We start from the raw sequence: 24,181 nt of genomic DNA, 5'->3' as shown, positions 1-24,181 counted from the left end.
TAACTTGCATTCATTCACAGTGAAATACCTTTACTTAGTAGAAAACTTTGCAAGTCCCTGAGCTAAACTGAATAAATGACATATAATTTGTTTCAGGGAATTTTTCTTTGTAAATTGTTTCCTAAAGCCTTAAGGTTCTCAGCCTAAGAAAACTCATTATTTTACTACTTTTACGAACAATAAGATGTAGCAGGTTGTAAAAACTGGGCCTAAAATTTTCATAGTTACTATATTTATTCTCTTATTATTGCATGAATAGAGGAACTTCTTCTGTACAGTAATAACTTAAAACTTTCATAATGTATTCTACACAGAATATGAAGAGTTTTGCACTAGAAGCAAGTGATTTGATTTGTAGATATCAAAATAAAATAAAGACCTGAAGTAGTTTTGTTCTAATCCCAGAATGGGATTGGCAGGAAAAATAATTACAGTTTGGTAGGACACATTGTCTTCATTATCTTCCTGTTATTAGTTTAATATCAAAATTCTCTTTTGTTGATAATAATTAAAAAAAACAAAAACCAAAAAAACCCCCAAAAAACAGAAACTGAAACCTCATTGCTATAAAGCATTCTTAAATTAGAACATGATAACAAAATTACTTATAATAGGATGATGTAGTTGAAGCTTTTATTAATACAACTTTTAAACTATGCCTTTGTTAACACAGTTCAAAATCCTGGCTTGCAAACATTCAAGCAATAGTGCAGACTCTGCTAAATTGAGTGAATATATTGATTTCAAGTAAACAATATTAACTTCTGAGTCAGGAAGGTAAGTCACAAGCAAGTGTCATATTATTTTTGCCACAACTATCCCCATCAAATAATTGCTCATGAGTTCAAATCTTTCTCTGAGGGAGAAAAAACATTGTCCCTAATTACATTGCTATAGTATGGTAAGCACACATCTTCCTGAGAAGGGCACAAAAATTATCCCAAAAATTTAAATCACACTCAGTAGAGAAACAAAAAAAACTCTGCAAAACTTGAAACAGTATGCCAATTACAATTGTTAAAAAATAAGCAAATAAAAAGATAGTAAAAAAAAAGGAACAGAATAATTAGAGCAGTTATTAAATTATTCCCTGCATTGAGAAGTACGAATAAAATTCTAAGGGCTAGAGATAAGATTTAAATTAGTAAAGAGTGAAAGGAAGGGAAGGATGAATAGAATGAGAGAAAAATAGTCAATGGATACCCTCCAGGTAGGAAATGCAAGACCTTATGTTATTCCAAAATGTATACCACGCATATCCAAGCCACAGCCCAGGTGCTGCATGCAGTATGGCAATGCCCATCCTGTCCCATGCCATCATGGTGGCTCTTGCCTATCAAGAGGGCCAGTCTGACCTCAGATGCACACTCATCACTCAGTGACAACCAAATATCAGTATGTGATTGGCAATGTCTGAGCTGAAACCAGTGTGCAGGGAGGGCATAGTGCAGTGCCAACTCAAGTTATGGTAAATTATTTTATGCATTTTGATACAATGGATAAATGCAGATCTATGAAGAGTGAAAAATACATGGCTGTGCATTTTATTTTGGTAAGGGAATTTGAGGACAGGTTTCAAGATTGCAAAAAAAAAAAAGTTTTTTTTTTTTATATTCTCAACCTCTCAGCCAGGCAAAATAAATACATTACCTGTGAATTTTCAAATGGAATTTATAGAGTTGCAATCAGATATTCAAGTCAAAAATTTGATCCCATAGCTTTACTAGACTTTTATAAGATTTCTCTTAACCAGACAAAAATATCCCTTGCTTCATAATCACACCTTACTCATGTTCCTTTTTGGCAGTATATACATTTGGAAATAACTGTTTCTAAGGATGTAGAAGAGAAACAGTAAAGTTTCATCAAAAATCTCTGATGAACACCTTGGGAAGTCACTAAGAATTGCAGCCACTTTAATCAAACCAGACACTGACCATCAGTTTCACAAAAACTAGATAAAATATCTAACTAGTATACAGGTTTTGGTTTTTCTTGTTTTTTTTTTTAAATTTTAATAAAAATATGTTTAAAAGATATGTTTTGTTGCTTGTGTACATACTATATACAAAGGCTGCTCTGATAAATGGCTCCTGTTTTATTATGTTGGCCCAGGACATCAGAGGTGGATATTGGTGGCATGGCAATAAAGGTTGAAACTTTCCATCAGAATTCCACTATTTGTTCTTGCCATGTGACAGATGGCAGCAAAAGGGCAGTCTGACAAAAGGCATCAAACATGGAAGAGCATACGAAGCAAAGGTGTGTCACTGAATTTCTCCATGAGCAAAAAGTAGCACTGAATTCATTCACTGATACCTGCTGAAGATTGATGGAAACCAAATGGATGTAAGCACAGTGAAGCACTGTGTGGAGTGTTTCAGTAGTGGTGACAGCAACAGTAGGTATCTCCACAGGTGCAGATTTTTACACACATATCATGTAGCCCTTCTTTATCACTGGCAAAAAATGCACAGATAACTGATGAAGACTACGCTGAAAAAGACTGTTTTGTAGGTAAGAATTTGCTCTATCCAATGGTGCAACTGTGCTCTTCATGTCTATTTGTGGTTTTCATAGAAACAAAGAGGAGGCACTACTTTCAGAGATACCAAGGTATTTTGTATGCTGCCCAAGACAATTCTTTGTGACACAGTGAGACCCAGGCAATCCAGAAGGTTGTACACTCATGCTATAAGCTATCTACTACCATACAGCTACTGTATGCAGTTTCATTTTTACTTCCCCAGTTCACAGTGGAAATTAGTTTTGATTATAAGCTGCTTTAAACAACTAAATAATACCGCAATTCATTAGCACATTTCTAATTTTGGTAGTGGTGAATTGGGTAATTAATTTTAATTTTGTTGTTGTTGTTTTTATGTTTATCTTTTGTTACTTATTTGTATCTTTTGGACAGATTTTCAATTTTTTTTTAAGCAAAAAATAGAAAAGGTAAAAATTGTTCTACTGTATAAGACAAGTATACATATATAAAGTAAAAAAACATTTTGTCAACAGGAAAGATAAATAAATATGATGAAGAATCTGAGAATTAGAACACTAGCAATCTGCAATTTGTCTTACACAGTTATGTTCTTCTTATGATGAAGGAAATACAATAATTCTATTCCCATTAACAGGAAATCAGTCAAAATAAAGCAATAAACAACACACCTCTCCTAGCATTTGCTACCACAAACTAAAGGCAGTCTTGACTGTAATGTTTTTTAGAAGAAGATGTACTCTGGAAAGGCAGTACCGCTACCAAATCTCCCATGCAGGTAAAAGACTCACAGGTTTGCCTTTCATAAGGTACTAATAGATCTTAGGGTTTGAATAGCTTGAAATTAAATCATTTGTAAAATGCAAAGAATAATAATCTTGCTTTTACCTCTTCCCAATTTAATAGTTGGATGTTTCAGTTTAAATGATGTTTTCCAATAAGATGAAAAGTAAAATGTAAACCTTTTGAAGGAGACATTTATGTACTGTAATTTTAATCTTGGTTCTGCATAGAAGCTGATAAGAAAATGTTTTCCTTTTCTTGGATTTTTTTTTTTGGAGAATCTTCTCAGTTCCTTCTCCCTCTCTATTATATATATATATACATATATACACATATATTTAAATAATATTAGATTAATGTTTTTAGTAATAACATAGAAATATCTTTTTTTAATGTGAATGAACTCAAAGCAGATTGCTGAACAAATGTTAAATTAAGACAATACCTCAAGTAATTTATTTATAATGTCTTAAATGTTTCTCTCTCTGCTAGTATGTTTATTTCACAGCTACATGCCATCAGTTTTATGGTGATCATTGGTCTTAGGAAAAAAAATGCCCAGGAGAACTGACCAGTTCCATTTGGAAAAATTAGTATTTGATGTTTTGCCCACTGTAATAACAATCCAAAAACAAGCACGATGGACTGGTATGCAGCTCAAGTAAAATAAATAAAACCCAAATCTTTTTTACAGAAGATTGACAGAGACCTTTGTTAAAAAAATAAAAATTAAAACTAATAATAAAAAGATTAGTGTAGTATCTTTATCTACGTGTATTTTTTGAGTACATAACTAAGTATTTTTTTATCATTGCCTTCTGATAGTTATGTATTTCAGACCAGTGTAGAGGGTTCACCACTGTTCACCGCTGTTGTAGTTAGCATGCTAACTCAACTTACAAACTAAATAATAACAAAAAACTATTTTGCCTGTTTGCTACATTAGAACATGACAAAACTCAATTTTTAAAATATTTTGTGCACTTCAAAACCCAGGATAACTCCACCTACCTAGAAATATATTACAATTCAAGTCCTCGGATTTTTTTCTGAAACTAAAAAAAAGCATTGTTCCAATAGTATTATCCAAAGAAAATTGACATCTTTAACATGCTACTATGTTAACTGCTGTCATGTCTCTTTTGTCAACACTCAAGAAAAAAGAGAGGGAAAAAGAACTGACAAATTCACAAAGAAAACTTATCTGCTTTCTGTTTTATGTTTTTGTTGTTGTTTGTTCATTTGTTTTTAAATTTCTTTAGTCTCTGGCTACTTATGTTTAAAGGCTTTTGGTGTTCCTCCTTCCACTGAATTTATTTGTAACTGTCACCCAGAAGGATCTAAAGACCCTGATAGCCTAATATCTTCTATTATCCACACATTCCCTCATAAACTTTACAAGACTAAACCAAACAAAACATCCCTATACCAAACATCAGCTAAACAATTCTATTACTGCAAAAAATATTAGCTGTAGAGGCTTCATTAGGGAAACAGTGAATGCTCCTTTCAAAGATAAGCCCAACTTGCAGTGTACTAACTACACTATTTTCTAGTCTTTATTCAGTTAAGTAACTCCAAAACTGGATAAACAGAAATTCTAAATTATATTGGTTTTAGGCAATGAGCCTGACACAGTAAACACAGCACTGATAGCATGCTGGTATCATTATGTTTTTGTAACTGAATTTAAAGACTCACAAAACTAAAAGCATTGAGTTGTTAACATGATGACTGTAATTTATGTTTCACTAACAGTGCTTCTATATTTGCTAAATCAGTTACTTATAACTTAATGAAATATCAGTTTAACATTTTAAATCTAGCTTGTTATGTACAGGAGATGCAACGTACAATAAAAGCAATATTACATCTACTTCCCTATGGTATTTAAAATAAGTGATAGAAAATGGCACTGTCTGGAAATAGAAAAACTAACTACTGACCTACCAATGGAAAGTGATTTTTTTATTCTACATGGAAATGTGTGCTACTAATAGTTAGAGACTTGATGACCAGAATAACAGTCACTTCCTTTTACAAAATATGTCAACAAAAATCTACATAGTATTGATAGATAAATTATTACATTTGTTTGTTCTTAAATGATTATTTATTTATTTATTGCTAGCAATGAATACAAAATATTAATAAATTCTATGGTACTGCTGATACTGTATTACCAGATTATGAACATATGACCACAGTGAATCTAAGTAAGAAATATGCATAGGGGATAAAATAAGATATTCATACTAAGAATTTCGTACCACAAAAATCAACAGAAAATTTATCTGCATTCTCAAATATGTTCTTCCCCCTGTATAATTAATTATTATATACTTTCTTAGAGGTAAATGACTGATCCTATGCTTAGGCTATATTTGGCCAGGAAGAATCATACCTAAAAAACCTTAAATTCACAAAATTGAAGGATTCTAACGATGTTTAGATGTTAATTTCAAGTTACAGTGCAGAACTGAACTACTTGAGAAAAGTAGAAGGCAGAATTTATCAAGAATTATTACTAATATTCAGGTACAGTCTCAAAGTGTAGCATGCCACTACAGATTAAACAGCTCTTACAGAATTGATTATACATCTATTCAATCTTAGGTCACAGGGAACAGGAAGTAGCAAGATAAAACAGAAAGCAGAAAATTTGCCTATCAAAATAATACCGCTAAAATCAGATTCCTAATAGAAATAGGATTTTGGCAATCTATATGTTCTTTGGAGCTCCCCAGTTGTTGCAATTCAGAAGCTTTTCAACTTTTAAGTGTGTGTACACACCCCACCTATCACTCTTCTTCCAGGAGTTCAATTATCAAAGTCCACAGAAGAAATGAAATACAAGAGAACATAATGTCTATCATAAATACCAGATCAAAAACTTTGGTTATCATAGTCTGAGAGATTACAGGGGCAAAATTCAGAAGTGTATTGAAGTATACTGTTGCAGATTATTTTAAAGAAGGCCTTTGTATTCTCAGCATAAAAGAAATGAGTGAGAAAAGAAACAGTAACAATCAGACATTGGTCAAAAAGTAATAATTTTTGTCATTAGATAATACCAGTAGCTCCTTGCTAAAACGCTGCTCGATCATTCAGGCTGAAGTTTCCAATTATACACTCTCTAAAACACAGAAAGTTTACTGCATAGTTTATATGCATTTGAAACAATGTACCATTTGCCACAGAGTTAACTAGATCAATCTATACCTGTGACGGGGGCAATAGGCTCCTACTCTCCTTCCCCCCTCCCACCCGGCCCCACAGAATGGGAAGGGAAACGGAGAAGAGATAGGGAGATGAGAGCTGGGCTCAAGGAAGGAAAAAAAAACAGTGGCAACAGTCTATAGAGGAAAACTTATTTTACTAACTATGATATTGGAATGCAAGATACCACAATATAATACAATCTAATTGAAATTGAGACTAATAAATCAAATAAAATCAGTAAGAGATAGAGTTCCCAAGACCGAGTCAAACCTGAAAAGCTTGGAATGGCTAGGAAAGCACCCTCCAGCACCCTCTGCAAGACTGTAAGAAACTGTGCCACCTGGAAGGGCCAAACCCCATCACTTCTGTAATGTGTAGGGACAGGCACCTGGAATTGGATCATTAATACTTTAACTTCCAGTGCACTACATGATCTTATGATGATGTGGGATACCAAAAACCAAAAAACCATGACATTCCACCCCTTCTTCTACATCACTACATCATGCTTAATATATATACATCTATACAAACAATGATTAAAATGCATTACACACACGTCTATATATATATATAGAGAGAGAATTACTGACTGCACTACCCCAGCATCAAATTTCCTTGTAGCACACATTGAACATCCCCGTTTTTCTGCATCACCCACTAAGTGGACACAGTCCCTGGGCAAAAACAGTACCACAGAGAGGTTTGCCCTTTCCAGAAGCTGGAAGGACCCAAACTGCTTTTCCAAACATGCTCTTTACATGTATTAAAGGGACTTTATCTCACTCTTTGGTATGTAGGGAGCTGGGTTGGGTAGGACCACCGTGATTGATAGATCCTCTGGTATTGACCAACAAGGTGGCTTCTGCTAAATGCTTCTCCCAATGCTTAAATGTTGCACCACCCATTGCTTTCAACATGTCAGCATTTCAGCTTTCAGCAACCCATTATCGTTCAATTTTATCAGAAGCTGGTGCATGATAGCGGATATGATAAATCCACTCAATGCCGTATGTTCTCTGGCCCAAGTATCTACAAGACAATTTTTGAAATGAGTCCCATTATCTGACTCAGTTTTTTCTGCCATGGGGGTGCCATGTTGTCACAGGATTTGTTTCTCGAGACCCAGTATGGTGTTTCGGGTATTAGCATGGGGTACTGCATGTGTTTCAGGCCACCTAGTGGATGCCTGCACCATGGTAAGCACATAACAATCACTGTGAGATCGTGGCAAGGTGATATAATCAACCTGCCAGGCCTCCCCATTCTTATACTTTTCCCATTGCCCTTCCTCCCAGAGAGATTTCATCCTCTTGGTTTATTTAATTATGGCACATGTGTCACAATCATGAATAATCTGTTTAATAGCACCCATAGTTAAGTCCATCCCTCGGTCTCTAGCCCATTTATATGTTGCATCTCTTCTTTGGTAGCTCAAGGTCTCCTGGCCCCACAGAGATATAAATAATTCACCCTTGTTCTGCCAGTCCGGGTCTATTTGAGCCACCTCAGTTTTGGCAGCTTGGTCTACCTGATGGTTATTTTGTTGTTCTTCAGTAGCTTGTCTCCTGGGCACATGAGCATCTACATGGCACACCTTTACAACCATATCCTTTATTTGAGCAGTAATGTCTTTCCAAAGTTCAGCAGCCCAAATAGGTTTATCCCTCTGCTGCCAGTCATTTTGCTCCCATTGCTGTAACCAGTCCCATAAGACGTTTGCCATTACCCATGAGTCAGTATAAAGATAAAGCATTGTCCATCTCTCCCATTCAGCAATGTCTAAGGCCAATTGGACAGCCTTTACCTCTGCAACTTGGCTTGATTCTCCTTTCCCTTCAGTGGCCTCTGCAACTTGTGTGGGGCTCCACATTGCAGCTTTCCATCTGTGATGCATCCCCACAATATGACAAGATCCATCTGTGAACAGCGACAATTTATTTTCATTTTCTGGTAGTTCATTGTATGGTGGGGCCTCTTTAGCTCACAATACCTCTTCTCCTGATGATGTTCCAAACTTTTTACCTTCAGGCCAGTCTGTGATCACCTGTAGGATGGATAGCTGAGGTTCCCCATACATGCTCGTTGTGTAACCAGCTCAATCCACTTACTCCAAGTAGTATCAGTTGCATGACGGGCGGAGGGAACCTTTCCTTTAAACATCCAGTCAACTGCCAGTCGAGATGCTAGAAGGAGCTGTTTTTCAGTACCAACTACTTCAGAAGCAGCCCTAATCCCCTCATACGAGGTTAAGATCTACTTTTCAGTTGGAGTGTAGCACTCTTTGGACACCCTGTAGGCTCGAGTCCAGAATCCCAGGTCTCAGGTTTCTCCTGAGCCTCTTTGCCACAGACTCCAAGTAGGAACTTTCTCTCCAGCAGCAGTGTAGAGGATGTTCTTTACATCCTGTCCTATCCATACTGGCCCTAGGGCCACTGCACAGGGGCTTTCAATGAGGCTATAGTTTGGAACCTGCATTCTCCAAAAGCCCACTACACCCAGAAAAGACTGTGTCTCTTTCTTGCTCGTGGGTGGAGACATAGCAGTGATTTTGTCAATCACATATGCTGGAATGTGATGATGCCCATCTTGCCACTTTATACCTAGGAACTGAATCTCCTGGGCAGGTCTGTTCACTTTGCTTCACTTAATAGCAAAACCAGCTTGCAGAAGAATTTGGATTATTCGCTCTCCTTTTGTGAACAATTCTTCTGCTGTATTGCCCCACACAATGACATCATCAATGTATTGTAGGCACTCAGGAGCACTGCCCAGTTCCAATACAGTTTGGATCAACCCATGGCAAATGGCTGGGCTGTGTTTTCACCTCTGGGGCAAATGGTTCCAAGTATACTGTACAACCCTCCATGTGAAAGCAAGCTGTGACCTACAATCTGTGGCCAAAGGAATGGAAAAGAAGGTGTTAACAATGTCAATCGTGGTATATTATTTGGCTGCCTTTGACTGCAGTTCATACTGGAGTTCTAACATGTCCGGCAACAGCAGCACTCAGTGGGAGTGTGACTTCATTCAGGCCATGGTAGTCCATCATCAGCCTCCATTCTCCACTTGCTTTATGCACTGGTCATATGAGGCAGTTAAAAGGCGAGTGAGTTTTGCTGATCACTCCCTGTTTCTAGTTGACGAATTAAGTTATGAACAGAGAGCAGGGAATCCCTGTTGGTGCTGTACTGTAGTCTGTGTTTTTGTGGCAGTTAGTACCTGCTGCTCTTTCACTAGTAGCAACCCCACAACAGATGGATCTTCTGACAGGCCAGGCAAAACAGACAGCTGCTTAATGTCTGTGTCCGCACCCACTATTCCAAAGGGCCATCTATATTCCTTAGGATTCTTGAAATGCCCCCTTCTGAGGTGATCGATACCTAGTATACATGGAGCCCCTGAGCCAGTCACAGTAGGATGTTTTTGCCAGTCTTTACCAGTAAGGCTTATCTTGGCCTCCAACACAGTCAATTCTTGAGAGCTCCCAGTCACTCCAGAAATATGGATTGATTCATGACCCTTCATGACATGGCATCAGAGTGCACTGTGCACTGGTATCCACCAGTGCCTTTTATTTCTGTGGTTCTTATGTGCCAGGCCATTGAATCCACACAGTCCAATAAACTATTATGCATTCCCCCCCTATACTGAGGGGCAGTGCCCCTCTATTCATTACCTGTGTTAACTGGAGCAACTGCACTAGTGATTGATCTGTTTTGTAACTCTGTCACCCATGCTCATAGTACAGAAGGAGCTTGGTCATGCCTTCTCCTCGTGTCTTCTCCATGGCCATGTAGGTAATGTTAATTTGTGATGTAGTATTCCTTATTGGAGCTGGAAAGCATTTGCCTTTAACAGCTGAGATCATCAGAAAGAGGGTTCATCATTTTAATTAGTTGGATTCACATTAGTTTGATCAGCTCCTTCATTAGACTCTTTTGACTATCCTGATCTTCATCAAGTGTTTCTGATACTACTACAGGTTTGTCATGATTAATCAATAGAGACACTTGCTCTTGCATTTCATTCAGTTGGTGCATTGCTTGTAAGATGACGGAAATGGAAACGTGAGTTGGGGGTAGCTGTTATTCATAGCCATATATCATAGCATAGAATCAATTAAAAAACTAACGGTCTTCTCTGTTGGTCCTGGTATCCGTCAAACGTCGCTGCTAGTATACCAGCATATATTTCTGGTGCTGTTGTTGCGAGTTTCCGCCATATATCAGGCATTGTCCTCACTCTCTCAGGGTTGTGGTCTTGGAGTGGGTGGTTAGGAATAAAATTATGGTCATACAACATTTTCTCTATGGCTATTTCCCTCAAATACTGAATACCCCATTCAATTGTATCCCACTTTTTCATCACAGACTTCAAGCCGTCTTTGAAGGGATACCTGTCCTTCACAGCTATTAACAAGCATTCCCATAGGGTGGCAGCCCATTCAAACATCCACTAATCCCTCTGTCAATAGCTGGATCTCTGGCAATGCCTCCTAGTTGGCAAGCTTCATCACCATCTAGAGACAAGCTACTGGCCCCGCTGTCCCAACAGCAAAGCAACCAGGAAATGACAGCTTCATCCAGGTGCCATGTAAACTCTTTTCTTGAGCCTTGGATTTCAGTCATCTTCAAAGGCCAATGAGTACTAATAGAGACTTCCTCTTCATCACTCTCTCTCTTAGTTTTTTTCTTTTTTTCCTTCCCCGATGATGGTGGTTCTGAGGAAGGCTCCTCGCCCGGATCTTCCTCTACCTCCTCCTCCGCTTCTTCTTTTTTCCATTTCTTGCCTTCCACAGGGGCAACTGACATTTTTACTGCTGTCTCCTATGATTGATCAGATTTGACTTGGAGATTTTTCCCTTTGGCTTGAACCTCAGCTCAGAAACTCTCTCTCTCCAGAATAGTATTATATAGGGCATGGTAAGCACAAGCCAAACCCCAAATAAGTTGTATCTCCTTAGATCTATGTAAGCTGCATCCTCCCTGACTCAAAGACTGGATTAGTTTCTCAGGATCCCACAGGTGTTCAAGAGTGAAATCCCATGACATTGTGGGTCCCCATGATTCTAAGATTTTTCCTAAACCTCTCCATATTCCCTACCAGTCAACATTTTCTGGTTTTGGATGAGACTCCTTGCACATACCATGAATGTATAGTAATAGATTCAGGGAGATTGATAACATGCACAGTGGTATTGCCACAACCATGAACATTAACTCATTAATGTCAACATTAATGTGTGACAAACTGAGAAGAAAGTCTGGAAACTGGTCTGAACATCGTATTGTTTGTAAGTTTAGCTATTCCATTTGGGATGTAGTTGTTTGTAAAATTAGCTATTCTATCTGGGATGTGTCAAAATTCAAATCATACCACAATGCATGTAAGTATCATGCAGGTGTGTCCATCAGTGCCCTTATTTGGTTATGTGTGAACACAATTCCACAACAAGAAATCATAACATTGATAATTGGAACATGATGGCATTGAATCTCTTACACAGCACCCCCACAATAAAGAGTGGGCTCATTGCTGGTAGCTGCTAAAAAGGGCTTGATGAATAGAACATGAGAAGAGGAGGAAAAATAAAAAAAATGTAAAAGCACTGCCCAGACTAAGCAGTGCTCAAAGTTTACAAATATCCCAGAATACTGGCAGTACAGCTGGGCTCTCAAGGTCAAGTTTGTCAGCACAGAAACCTGAACTGCTGATAAAGATCCCTAACAAAGCTTTCTGAGAGCAGAGAAACAGATTCATTCTAAAAGCTAAAAAGCAGCTTATGCCTGCATGCTTCACCACAAAACTGCTACAGAGTTAACTAGATCAATTTATGCAGAAGGTCCCTGGGCTCCCCCAGGCCAGACAAAGTTTCCTCCCCCACCCCCTACAAATCAGTTGCCCTAATACAAGCAAGAACAATTTACATTTTACTTGTTATAGTGTAGCTTCTTCTGCCCCCAAAATCAACCCTCAGTCTGGTTGTCACGCGCAAAGATTTGCTCAAGCAGATGAGGAGATGCCAAAGACCTTGCTCAGGACTGATAACACTGCCTTGATGACAGAGATAATAACCACTAATGAATACTTTGTGAATAGCGAACAGCCCAAGAACCCCTTGATCACTAATCATCATAACAAGACCACACATGACCCCCTGGTTCCTTCTAAGTACGATGAAGCTTGAGTGACTATGGTTTTGAAGGAGACTATGCGGAACAACAGTTGTATGTGACTAACTGAGATGTCCATCTCTTATGAGAAAGTACAGTGTTGAAGAAAGCTCCAGAGTGCAGTGAGGTGAGCATACAGAGTCCGTTCCATGATCGTTCTCTATGCAATACAAACTGAAACCTTGAATTGCTGGTAATACCAGAGGATCTTGATATGCTGACTCTAAGAGATATAGCATGGAAGGTGGAGTAGAATGTAAATACTGCAGCTACATTCTATATTTTGGAACTGATAAACTGCATAACTGTCACAATCAGCAGTTTTTCACTTTCTGTCACACCAATTGCAATAAATATATATATATGTGTGTGTTTGTGTGTGACCAGTGTTACTCAAACTCTACTTGAAAGTAAGAAAATGTTATAAAAATAACTTAGAAGAGGAGAAATTTAAAACACAATACTACTAACAGAAAAATCAGGAGAACATTGCTGACTCAGCATAGCTGAATCAGCTGATATGCTGTTCTAAATACCCCCAGATGGACACCAGTTGGAATGTCCTAAGTTATGCCAAATATTTTCCTGGAAAACTTAGAAGCCTCTGTGGAGTTGTTCCATAATTAAAATGTTTGTCATCAGCTGCATTATTCGCATTCTTGGTACTTCCACGTGCTCTGGAGACAGTGTATTTATCACTGACAATCCAAAAGCGCTATTCATTAGCCCATCCAAGACTGTGATCTGAATGTGATCAAGCTCCTTAGGATGGCCATGTTTGCTCATTCAAACACAACTAGATCAAAGAAGCATGATGCTATTGGTCCATCACTAATTCTGATGATTCATTGTATTGAACATGACTGCACTAAAAGCACTGAACTAGGCATCACTCAAAATCTTAGCCACCCTCAAATCCTCTGATATCTGAAGACAAGCTGAAGCACAAGGGAGTTTACTTTCTGTCAAACTTCTTGACTGTTTGACACAACAACGGCATTAGTTATATCTTGAATGTTTATTAAAGATAAATATAATGAAAGGTTCTGACTGAAGAATGATCCTGAGTTGGAACAGTGGGTTCTGATAGGGAACAAAACTGGATTGCTACATGACTAGAAGCATGGGTTGCATGCCAGTTTTAAGGAAAGCAGTATTTGCAGCTGGAGCTGCTTATCTTGTTTTGATAGGGTATCAATCTTACGGTTATCTTGTTTTGCAGATTGTTGAGCTTGTATGCAGGTGTTCCACCTAGGCTCTGCACCATGTGCTGGCCATGCAGATGCATTGTACAAATGGAAAAAATCCTGCGGACCCTCGAGAGATTAAAAGCAGGAGGTGGGTTCTAATGGATTGGTGAGGAAAAGTGCACAATGCTGATTCTACCTATCATTCCAGTGCCAGCATGTTCCTTTTATTTATCCTGTATAGCATTTAATCCATCTCTCAAGGGTTGGTAGGTAATATTGGTTAGGCAGGTTCTGCTTGCTGCTTCTCTGAGATATACTGTCTCTCTGATCCAAACATACCCTGAAATAATTCATATCCTTTTAGAACTTAGAATCTGTTTAGAATAATGAACAGGTTTGGTGGGGGGAATTGTGAGCCTTCCCATTATAAGATGTGGTATGGCATAGCTATGTGAGAAGGACAGGGTACTAGCAGAGGTCCTCAACCTGCTGCTCTGAGAAGTACCGGCAACACTAGCAGTACATACAAAAACCTCTGAAGATGAGGTAGTAACTTCTTGGGCAATATGAGAAGGCAACAAGGAAACTTAAGTGAAATACTTAAAAGGAATTAAGTAGTTATCCTCTAAAAACCTGACAAGACCAGCTGCCCAGATGTGCCTCTATACCAATGCATGCAGCTTGGGAAACAAACAGGAAAAGCTGGAAGCCACTGTGCTACTAGAAAACCATGATACTACAGCTGTCAGCAAAACCTGGTGGGATAATTCGTATGACTGGAATGTGGCTATCAATGGCAGCAAGCTGTTCAGAAGGAATAGGTGAGGAAGGAGGGAAGGGAGTGTTGCTATCTACATCAGGGAAGGAATAGAATGTAAAAAGCTGTCCCTAAAGAATAGTCATGCACAAGTTAAAAGCCTGTGGGTGACAGAGACAGAGGCAGCAAAGGAAGCCTTGTGATCAGTGTCTACTACATGCCACATGATCAAGCAGAGCCTGTTAATGAAGCCTTCCATCTCCAGCTACAAGAGGTGTCGTGACTGCAAACACTAGTGCTGCTGGGGTACTTCAACCACCCAGACTTCTGCTAGAAAAGTAGCATGGCGAGATGTAGGCAAGCCAAAATGCTCCTGGAATGCACTGACGTTAACATCCTAGATGAAGTAATAGACAGCCCAAAAAGGGAGAATGCAGTATTGGAACTGTTGCTCACCAGTGCAAATTATCTGATTTGTGACACCAGGATTGGAAGTTGCCTGGGCTGTAGTGACCATACTATGATTGAATTCACTCTCCTGAGGGATATGATACAGGCAAAAGTAAAATTAGGATGCCAAATTTTAGGAAAGCTAACTTTCAGCTCTTCAGGGAGTTAGTCAACAAAACAGCCTGGGAAACTGCTCTCATGGGCAAGGGTGCAGAGGAGAGCTCACAGATCTATCATAGATCTTGATCTACTGTTGAGGCCCTGGATCTTCAGAGGCTCAGAGAAGGGCAGTGAAGCTACTGAGGACTCTGGAGAGCAAACCTTATGAGGAGCACCTGAAGGAGCTGGGATTGGTCAGTCTGGAGAGGAGGAGGCTCGGGCATCACCTTGTTGCTCTCTACAACTACCTGAAGGGAGGTTGTGGTGAGATGGGGATCAGCCTTTTCTCTCATGTAACTAGAAATAAGACTAGAGGGAATAACAAGAAGTTGTGCTAGGGGAGATTCAGGTTGAACATTAGGAAATAGCTTTTCTCCAAGAGCAGTCAGGCACTGGAATGGGCTGCCCAAGGTGGTGGTGAAGTCACCATTCCTGGAGGTGTTCAAGAAACATTTAGATGTTGTACTGAGGGAGATGATTTAGTGGGAGAAACTGGTGATAGGTGGATGGTTGAAGTGGATAATCTTAGAATTCTTTTCCAATCTTGGTGATACTATGATTCTATGATCTTTAAGGAAGAGCTCTCTTTCTGCAGATGTAAGAAGTCAGGAAAAGAAGGCAAGAGACTGGCATAGGTGAATCAGGACCCCCGGTCAAACTAAAGAGCTCAAGATCCCTAAAATCCAAATCCTTTACAGAGGAAGTTGGGAATATGTGCAGCCATGTAATTCACTATTTATAAAATTTTATTGCATATCATCAAAATTGTAAATGTTAGAAGTAAATTATTTCCATATCAACTCAGAAGATTGAGAAAATGATGGCATATATGAATGTGTGTGCATACAAAACTTTCATACATAAAACATACAAAATTTTTTTTGTCAGCTAAGATACGTGAAATGGAAAATTAAACATAAAATATAAGCCTACTAATATACACAGACAAAAACATACTTCATTTTTTCATTAAAAATGTTAAAAGATTTACTTTTAAATTATTACAAACTAAAGAGACAGTTAATCTATGAGACGAAGCCTAGTAAATGTAATGGAATCAGTTTTTCAGAAGTATCTTCATGATTAAAGGATTTTAAATGCTAAATGAAATCTATCTGAAAGATAAACATACTGATGTAAGATAGCAAGTAAGGCACGCATTTATGTCATCAGTGAACTGTCAATGAGAATGCTAAGATCAATATACATCACAAAATTGCTATAATTCTTTTTAGATCAGTTCCTATCATGTAGAGAAGTGAAGACTAATCACATTCAGCAACCAAAGAGATGAGAGAGGTTAATCTGAGAGAGCAAACTGATAATAAATAAAAGTCAAAATTCAAATGCACAAAATGAAATACATTTAACATAATATTTAATTGTAGCAAAAAACATTGAAACCTAAAGTCTTGTAAAACTTAAAAAAAAAATGAGTCAGCTCTTCATTTGGATAGAAGAATAGAAGAATGACAAAATGAAATCAGAGTACAAAGACACTAATATTATTCCAATAATCCAGTCTGTAGACGCTAGGGTTCAAACACAGATACAACCATAGTCTAAACATATAATTCAATGTTCTATTTCTGTTTTGGACATTATCTATCTGTTACTGAAAATCTTCAACTCTCATTAAACTTAGCATTAATGGGATGTGATGGACATAGTCACACTTATAAATTATTAGCTACAAAGATAATAGGTGAAAAAATGCTTAAAATATCAAATCAGTATCAGAATCTAGACTTGGAGTTAGGAACAAAAATTACACTTATATGAAATGTTTCTGTCTGCATACCTTTATATCTTTTTTTGTTTTCAATGAAAAAGCAAATTTGATATGAAATCAATACAGTCAATATTTCAGGAAAACAATTTTATCACACACAGAAGGAAAAAATGAGATTTTGCAGTAATACTCTAGTCTTCAGAATACAATCTTGAGTCACATAATGGAGTAACGTTAAAGCCAAATTTTTTATGTTTGTTTGCTTTTCAGTGCTCCTTATCTTGTCAAAATCTAGAATTTTTCATGCATATATTGTTTCAAAATTTTCATTGTAGTTCTTTTTATTCCACTCCCTTGCTTACTACACATCTCCAATAATTTTATGTCTTCTGGAGAAATCTAATTCTCATTATTGAAGTAACATACCCAAATGCTTTCTTCTTGACGATATTGTTTCCAGTTTCGTCCACTATCACTGAACATTAGAAGGTAGTTTGTTACCCAGTCAGAGCTCCCATAACCACCTTGAGTAGCAACAGCAGTTATCTCAGTTCTTTCACCAAAGTCAATCTGAAGCCATTGATATTTATTAGACACAAGTGGAGACCAACCACCAGCACCTAAAAAAGGAATGAAAAATATTGGAATTTACAGAATTCTAATTAAAAAAAAAAAAAGAATTTAAGATGCACTTGCTTCAAAATTCTTTAGGTAATACCTAGAAACTCTTGTAAAACGAGATATAGAGTACTTAATGTATGCAACCATTTCTAAGTATTAAAATTCAACGTGAATTTACTCCTTTTTGTCACTTACAAATTAAATTTTATAACGAGTCAACAAAATAACTCATTCAATTAGACAACGCTCTTCAAGAAAAAATCTTAGAAATTATTTTATTTACCATTGTTTAACTGGAGATTATAATTCTCTCTGGACTATGTGAACTTTTAAAGTCACTTTTAAACTGAATGACTCTGCATAATGCTTTTCCATGAGACTTGGGTGTAGAGATCCATATATGGAGAAATAAAGCACAGTTTATTAATTTACATTTGCCTCTTAAAGTGAGTAGAAAGTCTGTATGAAAACCATTTGTCAGTATGAGGTTCTATCCATGCAATTCTGGTCAGGAGATATATAAGCTTGTGATGATTAAGCTTAACCCAAAACACATAGCTAATTTAAAAAAATAGAGAAAAAAGAAAAGAAAACAAAGCAAAACATAAAGAAACCCCACACCTTATGTGCTTAGCTCTTTTCCTTAGCTTGCTCTATTTACTCAGATCACAAGATACATGTAGAGCTGCTTGAACAAATGCAGAGAAGGAACATGAGGAGGATTAAAGGGCTAGACACACAGCCCATGAGGAAGTTGAGCTTATTCAGCCTGAAGAGAAGGTTTCAAAATCTTCTTGCAACCTTTCAAAAGAAGGGGCTCATAAAAAACATGGAGAACAATTTTTTTTTTGCACAATCTGATAATGATAGGGAGAACAGTTTTAAGCCAAAGGAAAGGAGAATTAGTTTAGATGTTAATAGGAAATTGTTTCCTCAGAGGGTGGTGAGGCACTGGAACAGGCTGCCTAAAGAAGCTATGTAGTTCAAGGCCAGTTTGGATGGGGCTCTAGGAGCCCTGATCTTGTAATTGGCAACACTTCTTAAGACAGAGAGTTTAAAACTAAGTGATCTTTAAGGTCATTTCCAGCTTAATTAATTATATGATTCTATGATCAGGCTAATTCCTGACTCAAGTCAGATGAAAGATCCCAAGGGCAGGACACAAACAAGTGAAATACAAAATGTGAGAAAATAAAAATAAAATTTTTTAAATTTATTTTGCAAATTTTGTCAAGAATTCAGACATGATTAGCACCTTCTAGGTTTTATTTAAGTACATGGTGACAGAAAATGGGAAATGATCTGTTTCATACTCACAGATTTGGATTTAACATAGATAAATTTACCCTCTAATAGTCTCGAAAAAATAGACAACACAGAGCAACCAATAAATATAGTTTCCATAACAATCAATAAAAACTGTTTTATTAAAAAAAAAAAAGAGCAATCTAATCTTATGCTTCTGTGGAATTTGTGGTGCTTAACATTTTGTAAATAAAACATCACATGATTTAATTTTATTCCAAGGTTTTGAGTAAAGATTTCAACATTATCTTGAGGGAAAAAGAAGATACTAAATACATATATCATAAAGGTATTCACAAACCACAAAAAATGAGATTAAATCTACTGATGACAGTAAATGGAAAGTGTTTACAAAAATATGTAACAGGGCATATATGAAATTAAAAATTTTCCCACACATTCATACATTAATTAAAATTTAAGAGAGTCCTGATTTAAACCTAAGGTTGAAATTTAAGGATGTCTTAGTGTTTTTCTGAATTCTTTTAAAATTTTTACAAATAAATTAGAATAAATTAGGATAAATTAGGATTTTTGTTGTGGAAACAATGGCCAAACAGGAATTTGAAATTTCATTTCATCATAATTAGTGAATTGTAAGTTTCTGAAAACATTGTCAAAATTCAGTTTCTAGCAAGTTGTACGTTTTGACACAGGTTACTTTCTTCCCTAACTGATCATAAAGCTGACAACAAGCATCACTCTGAGATTATGAGGCAAAAAAAAAAAAAAGAACAATTACATAGACAAGTATTCCATTTAAATAAGAAGAATGTAATACTAAAACATCACCCTTGATGTTCGTGTAAGTGCATAGATTTTTTTACATCTGTTTTTATAAGATTGGTGAGAGGACAAAATTTAATACTGGTTAAACTTACATGGTCACAATTACTTTTATGTCTACAAATTTACTAATAATTTCTATATTCAACCCTATTACAGAATAATTTCCCTAAAATTTTTTCAAGCAAAAATTTCTTCAAGCAGAAATTTTAAGAATAGAAGTGATAAATCTCTTTTTTGGATTTATTTTCTGCATCTAAACTGTTATGACACAACCATCACTACCTCATCTCTGTATTAACTCTGCTTCATTATTCAGTGACTTGTAAAATAGTCTGAAATCATCAGAGATTTAAGAAAACTTCATGAATATCCAGGTCTGGAGTTTAAATAAGGAACTTATGAGCACTAGTCAAGTGGTCCATATCCACAGCATATATGAAATCTGTAGCACACATCATGCAAGATCATTCAACTTTACTTTCCATGAAAAATCCTCACTTTATGCACTATTAGACATATCATTGTTCTTTGGGGTGGTAATATTCAAGATGGCAAGGAGATGTGATATAAACAATAGGAGTTCTCAGACAAACTGTGCTGAGAATGTAATTTGTAGAGCTCTCCTGCAAAATACTTGGAGACTAGCATATTATTCAGACTGAAGTGATGCACAAAGTTAAAAAAAAAACAAAAACAAAAACAAACAAACAAAAAAAAACACCAATTAAAAAAGATCACAAAAAGGCATATCTCTGCTACTGCAGGACTATCTGCTACCAGATGAGGGAGGTAATTTTTCCTTTACGTTGTAGGCGACTGCAAGACTCCCCCACGGAATGTGACGCGATAGGCCCTCTCCCAGCTCTATGATTGATGTGTGGCACGTGCCCTTAGGGGCGTAGACAAAGCACATAGGTTATATAAGCTAGAGTTCACGTGTAATAAATGCCATTTTGCTGTTCATCATATTGGTGTGTACGTGCAGTCATTTGGTCCTGGCCTGGTTTTAGGTCAGTACCGTAGGAGGCAACACAACACCTTTATTTTTTTCCAGTTTTTGCAAGACAAGCCATCTTGTAGCTTATCTCCTGATCATATTGCCTGATATTCCATGGACAGAAAGAGGCATCAGATGCCTTGTGACATGATACCTGCCTGCCAACGGACTCTCCTGGACCTGCTTTGTCACTGTACCTGCTTGCTGCCTAAGGCCTGCCACTCTGCTGCTGCTCTCCCCTGGCTTTTGCTCTCATACTGACCTTGGAGTATTGGAATGGTGTGCAATAGGATGCTGCTAGACTTTGGTGGTTACTATCCCTGTTTTATGTAATTCTTACTACTTTCCTGTCTTCCCTATCTCCTGCTTTCCCTTCCCCATCCCCCTAAGTCATAATTGTCACTGGCTTCCCCTTCCCAATCTCCCTGATTAATTAGGATTTGTAATTAACTGATTGGACCAACATTTGAACTGCTGTTCCTTAATCTCCCATAGAGTATACATATATCTAGGAACCTCCTCTCCCTCCTATAAATTGAAGTGAGACAATCTCCCACCAGAATAGATTGCTCAAATCCCTATTCAGTCCGGCCTTGAATGCTTCCAGGGAGGGAACATCCACAGCCTAACTGGGCAACCTGTTCCAGTGTCTCACCACCCTCATGGAAAAGAATTTCTTCCTAATATCTAGCGTTCAGATACCCTATTCCAGTTTAAAAATATTTCCCCTCATTCTGTCACTAACTGCCCTTACAAAAAGTCCCTCCCCAGCTTTTCTGTAGGTCCCCTTATAGTACTGGAAGGCTGCTATAAAGTCTCCTCAGAGCCTCCTTTTCTCCATGCTGAAGAGTCCCCACTCTTTCAGCCTGTCCTCATAGGGGAGGCGCTCTGATAATCTTGATGGCCCTCCTCTTGACCTTTGTCTTTCTTGTTTTGATGGCACCAGAACTGAACACAGTACTCAAGATGGGGTATTATGAGAACAGAGTAGAGGGACAGAATTACCTCCCTTGACCTGCTGGTCACAGTTTTTTTGATGCAACTGAGGATATTTTGCATTTTGAACATTCATTGCTTTCAATTTTTATATAACATTAATATTCAAGTCATATAAATGACAGTACAGTGGTATTTCCTCGTGCTCTTCTCCCAGACAATGAACAATGCTTTTTTTCAGAAATCATACCAAGAAATGTTATTCATTAGAGTGATATATGTACAGTTTGGTGAACTCAGGTACTTCTCTTAGACAGTGTTTAACAGGATTATAACCCGATAATGTGATTCTTGGATAGTGACACTAACTTAACCAGAGACATTTTCTTCCATTCAGATTGCCTGCATTTTCAGAAGATTTTTATTCTTATGAATTTCAGATATATTTTAAGTAGTATGAAATGATTTTTTTTTACTTCTGGAGGTGAAATATATACTGGCTTCCCCTGTGAGCACTGAAATAAATACATAATAATATCAAATGAACATTAGTTCCTTATCCTGTCTTCTGCCTGTTAATGAACGACATGTTTTAAGGACATGAATTTTGATATTTCCTTAGCCTCACAGTGTTGGCAATATCATTAAAATTAAGACATTTGCAATAGCAAAATCAGTAAAGTTAGTAAAAAGATAGCAAATAAATAAATTTATTAAAATGAAACCAGTTAAAAGTGACTGGGAAAAAAAATACACAAGTTCAAATGTGAGGCAGAAAATAGCTGAATATTCTTACAGTGAATTTTGAGGATTGTACCATTTAAAAAATACCCTTCTCAACAGATAATTTATTAAGAGATGTATTTCAACATGGCACTGGGTAGCTATCAGGCTGTTAGGTTACTTTTGCTTCATTTAAAAAAATTCTGAGCTGTAAAGAAGATAAGCTGACATAAAGCTTCCCACTCTGTATGAACAGAATCCTCCAAATTTTATCATGCTCTATGATTACCTTTAACTGTGTTGCAATATAAATTATATATAAAACTTGATAACAATATATGCATTCCCAGCTTCTTCAGCTACAATGCATTATGCCATTTAGCTAATGTTATCACATATCAATTTCAGATTCAATCTATCTTTGCATGTTTAGACCTAATAACTACTAGCAATGTGTATTAAAAAAAAAAAAAAAAAGAGTTTAAACTAACACACATCATAAAGAATACTTTACTAAGTTGACTAAGCTAAGTATATTACCCATACAGACAACTTAATGGAAGATAATTTTAACTTGAATCTGATAAAGCCTCATCAGGAATAAATTCAGCTGATCATTTTACAAGGCACATATTCTACATCCAAGTAATTGACAATTAAGGCTTCTTACCCATAAAAAGGTCAAATGAAGTGTGTTAAGACATTAAAAAGACTGAAATATTAAAATATTACATTTTTTCCATTCTCAACCTGAAAAGCAAAAGCATAATCTTTCACACACACACACACACACACACACACACGAAAAAAAAAAAAAAAAAGTTAAAAAAGCTGTATACTTAAGTAACTAATGATGATGCAAGGTTTTTATTCTCCAGGAGTTTAACATTACACAGGGAAAACTATACAATTAGAGGTGTTCATGTGTTTCTCCCAGGTGAGATTCCCCTTTGCACCTCAGAAGAGTATAAGAATCAGATAAATGCTGGGGTAGAAATAATTCAATTTTAGGAAAAATGTTCTAAATTTAAACAAGGTAGATGAAAACTAGAAAACTAGAAAAGTTTACACTATTATGAACTTCCATTTATACAACAGCACAGTACAAGAAAAGTAATTCTAAGGAAGAAAATGACAAATGAAACTGAGGAAAAGATGTGGAACTTTTGGCTTTGAGTAAGAACTGAACGCAGAATCTAGTTTGAGAACAGAAGGGGCAGAGAGTGATTGTGAGGTGAAACGATATCTGTTGGCTTGTCAGTTCTAAAAAAATATATAAAATTATACTATCTTTCAGCCATGTGTTTGATAGTTGCATCGTCTTTTACCTTTGATATATAAAAAAATACAATTCATAGAATCATAGAATCATAGAATACCTGGGTTGAAAAGAACCTCAAAGATCATCTAGTTTCAACCCCCCTTTTATGTGCAGGGTTGCCAACTACTAGACCAGGCTGTCTAGAGACACATTCAGTCTCCAGGGATGGAGCATACACAGCCTTCTCAGGCAACCTATTCCTGTGTGTCACTACCCTATGTGTGAAAAAACTTCCTCGTAATATCTAACCTAAATCTCTCCTGTCTTAGTTTAAAACCATTCCCCCTCCTGTTTACATGCTCCATTCAAATATTGGAAGGCCACAATGAGGTCTACACAGAGCCTTCTCTTCTCCAGGCTAAACAAGCCCAGTTCCCTCAACCTTTTCTCATAAGAGAGGTGCTCCAGCTTTGTGATCATCCTAGTGCCCCTCCTCTGGACTCGTTCCAAGAGCTTTGCTTCTTTCTTGTGCTGAAGGCCCTAGGCCTGGATGCAGTACTCCAGATGGGGCCTC

At 37.0% G+C, this 24,181-nt stretch overlaps 1 protein-coding gene across 1 annotated transcript in view; it reads right to left on the bottom strand.

The window, feature by feature from the left end:
• CNTNAP4 (contactin associated protein family member 4) overlaps positions 1–24,181 on the bottom strand; it is a 176,857-nt gene that overhangs the window by 106,705 nt on the left and 45,971 nt on the right. The window contains exon 3 of the mRNA XM_052701256.1: positions 17,402–17,595. Within this exon, the coding sequence (XP_052557216.1) occupies positions 17,402–17,595 (194 nt within the window). The remainder of the gene's footprint in view (positions 1–17,401; positions 17,596–24,181) is intronic.

The sequence above is a fragment of the Tympanuchus pallidicinctus genome, unplaced genomic scaffold (genome assembly GCF_026119805.1).
Source record: "Tympanuchus pallidicinctus isolate F22 unplaced genomic scaffold, pur_lepc_1.0 scaffold4, whole genome shotgun sequence".
Taxonomy (NCBI): domain Eukaryota; kingdom Metazoa; phylum Chordata; class Aves; order Galliformes; family Phasianidae; genus Tympanuchus; species Tympanuchus pallidicinctus.
The sequence above is the reverse complement of the archived record's forward strand: the minus strand, read 5'-3'. Positions and strand labels throughout refer to the sequence as shown.